This window comes from Myotis brandtii, unplaced genomic scaffold (genome assembly GCF_000412655.1).
Source record: "Myotis brandtii unplaced genomic scaffold, ASM41265v1 scaffold588, whole genome shotgun sequence".
Taxonomy (NCBI): Eukaryota; Metazoa; Chordata; class Mammalia; order Chiroptera; family Vespertilionidae; genus Myotis; species Myotis brandtii.
In genome coordinates, this window is record NW_005370214.1 from 231,408 (window position 1) to 234,307 (window position 2,900).

The 2,900-nt window shown below is 41.5% G+C and overlaps 1 protein-coding gene across 1 annotated transcript; it reads right to left on the reverse strand.

Moving 5' to 3' along the window:
- Window positions 1-1,285: 1,285 nt before the first annotated feature.
- Window positions 1,286-2,294, reverse strand: HOPX (HOP homeobox). The gene has a single exon (XM_014550177.1). It carries the CDS (start codon window positions 2,230-2,232, stop codon window positions 2,011-2,013), a length of 222 nt encoding a protein of 73 aa, XP_014405663.1. The 5' UTR covers window positions 2,233-2,294; the 3' UTR covers window positions 1,286-2,010.
- Window positions 2,295-2,900: the final 606 nt, after the last annotated feature.

Genomic DNA, 2,900 nt, shown 5'->3' on the forward strand with positions numbered 1-2,900 from the left:
TTACAGATGTTTTGCTGGATGTTTCTTCTTTTGTGAGAAGAAAGGGAATAAATATGAATAACTGCATTGAAGAAAAAGAAAAACTATAGACTTTGGGCAAGATATTAAGTCATATTAGGCTTAATGCCTTCTGAAGAATTTCCAGTGGTGTAATTTATTAGACAAAATAACTCATATTACTGTAATAATATTTTTAATATCTGAGGAAAATAATGGTAATGCAAGTAATATAACTAAATACAATCTTAGCTTTTAAATATATATTTAATTTATATATTTTTTAAAATATATATTTGATATTTTATAAATTGTGTTAAAAAGGATCTGGTGTCCATTATAATGCACCCCTCTTTTAATGAGAAAACCTGGAATACACTTTATAAAGTGTATAATTAAAGATTCAATTTACTCTAAAAATGAGTTTTGGAGAATAGTAATTGATACAAGATTGTGAAACTGGGTCAATACTTTCGGTGTCTCTGATTGCAATTCATATACATAAGATAAATTGTGTTAAAAAGGATCTGGTGTCCATTATAATGCACCCCTCTTTTAATGAGAAAACCTGGAATACACTTTATAAAGTGTATAATTAAAGATTCAATTTACTCTAAAAATGAGTTTTGGAGAATAGTAATTGATACAAGATTGTGAAACTGGGTCAATACTTTCGGTGTCTCTGATTGCAATTCATATACATAAGTCAGGGGAAATAGCCATTATTGAATCTTCCAAAGTTTAAATTGTTCATTTAAAGCTAATTATGTCTTAAAAACTTTACCAGTGTTATGCTAGCTTTGTGGATAAGTAAATAAAGGAGCAGAGCCCTGGTTCTTAAACAACTCAAAATATTATTGGAAGAAAAAAAAAAACGTTGAAAATTCTTTGTGAATGAGGATGAATAGAACAAGATAAGAACCCAGCATAAGAAGAAATAAATGCATGTTTACAATCCACTCTGGCTTCTCATGACTTTAAGATACAGCCACAAATCATGAACATGGCTATCAAGGTACTACACAATCTGGCTCTTGAGTGATGTGATCCTTGCTTATTCTTTCAGCTTTATTATATTATGTGCATTCACAAAATTCTAGCCACACTTTCTGTCACTGGCTAGAATAAACCAGGATTGTTCCTCTTGATTGGAGCTTTTGCTATTCCTTTATACGGAAATTCTTTATCATCCTTTCCTTAGGTGTCTCTTTCTTTTTCCCTTAAGGTGTCAATATTGATGGCAACAATTCAGAAAAACTTTCTCCTCCTTTCTTTTTTTTTTCCCCCCACAAAAAGTTAATGTTTTATTTAGAATATCATTTTAGAGACAAAAGGCAGTTCACTTTGGCTAGCAAAATAAACTTAACAAAAGTATTTAAATAATGTAAATCAAATTACTTTAGTAGATTTTTTTTCTTAGTTACTTGCTTTTCTGTCTTGTTACTTGTGCAGTTTCTGTCTTTTAGCCTAACTGGGTTCTTTCTAAGTTAATGCAGCTTTAATCCAAGGAACTACTTAATGAAATCGGAATGACTCAAATATTCCTCTGTATTCTCATTCAACTTCACTGTATTCAATGAAACACAAGGAAAACAACTTAGGGAAGTAGATTCAGAAGGAAAATGTTTCTCCCTCTTGGTCACGTTATCTTTTCAACAGAGACCTTGCCTGCTCTGAAATGGATGTTGAAAGTAAATTGTTATTGGGAGGTGATGATCAAAAGCAAACTTAGATGATTTTCACACCATCTATCATCATGACCCAAAGGGAAAGGCAGGCCACATCACTTGCCTAGTCAAGCCACTGCTTTACACAGAAGCTGCACTTAGCTTCCTATTGTTATTGTATTTTCTAGTTATGTACATTAAAAAAATACAACATTGTGTTAAATAGCAGGACAGCTAACAGTGAACATACAACACTACACAGACAAACCAAAACAGCTTGGTTAAGCCGAGGAGAGAAAAAGCAGGTGGTCTTCATGGAGGGAAGCTGCCAATGCCGACTATCTCCTTAGTCCGGAACGGATCTGCTTTCTGAGGGTAGGCCTTCCGACTTCCGCCACTGGGCCAGGTGCTGCTTAAACCATTTCTGCGTCTCCTCCTCGGAAAGGCTGGCCTCGGCCGCGATGAGCAGCAGCGTGGTGGAGTCCGGGTGCTTGTTGACCTTGTTGAAGTTGTACTCCAGGATCTCCACCTGGTCCTGCGTGGGGCCGCTCGCGGTCTCCACCAACATGGTCCAGGCACGGCTGCTGGGGAAGGAGAGACGGCGGTGGTGAGAGAGGCCAGGCGGCGGGGCGCTCAGAGGGACGGGGATGGGGAGCGGTCGCACAGCGGCGGGGACCCCGGGGATCTCTCCTCCTTTCTAATTACAACAGCCTCTCTGCCCATTATTTTTTAATGGATGTATCCTTTTTGTTTATATAGTAACTAGAGGCCCGGTGCACAAAAATTTGTGCACTTGGGGGAGAGAAGGGGGGTCCCTCAGCCCGGCCTGTGCCCTCTCGAAGTCTGGGACCCCTCGGGAGATAAAGACCTGCTGGCTTAGGCCTGCTCCCAGGTGGCAGAGGGCAGGCCCAATCCCTAGGTGCAGCCCCTGGTCGGGCTCAGAGCAGGGCTGATTGGGGAGTTGGGGCGCCGCCCCCTGTCATGCACAGAGCAGGGCGGATCGGGAGGTTGCGATGCCACCCTTAGTCACCCTCAAGGTAGGGCCAATTGGGGGGTTGGAGCACCACCCCCTGTCACACTCAATGCAGGGTCGATGGGGAGGTTGAGGCGCCTCCCCTATCATGCACAGAGCACGGCCAATCAGGGGTTTGGGGCGCTGCCCCCTGTCACTGACAGAGCAGGGCCCATTAGGGGGGTTGGGGAGCTCCCCCCTGTCACGCACAGAGCAGGGCCGAT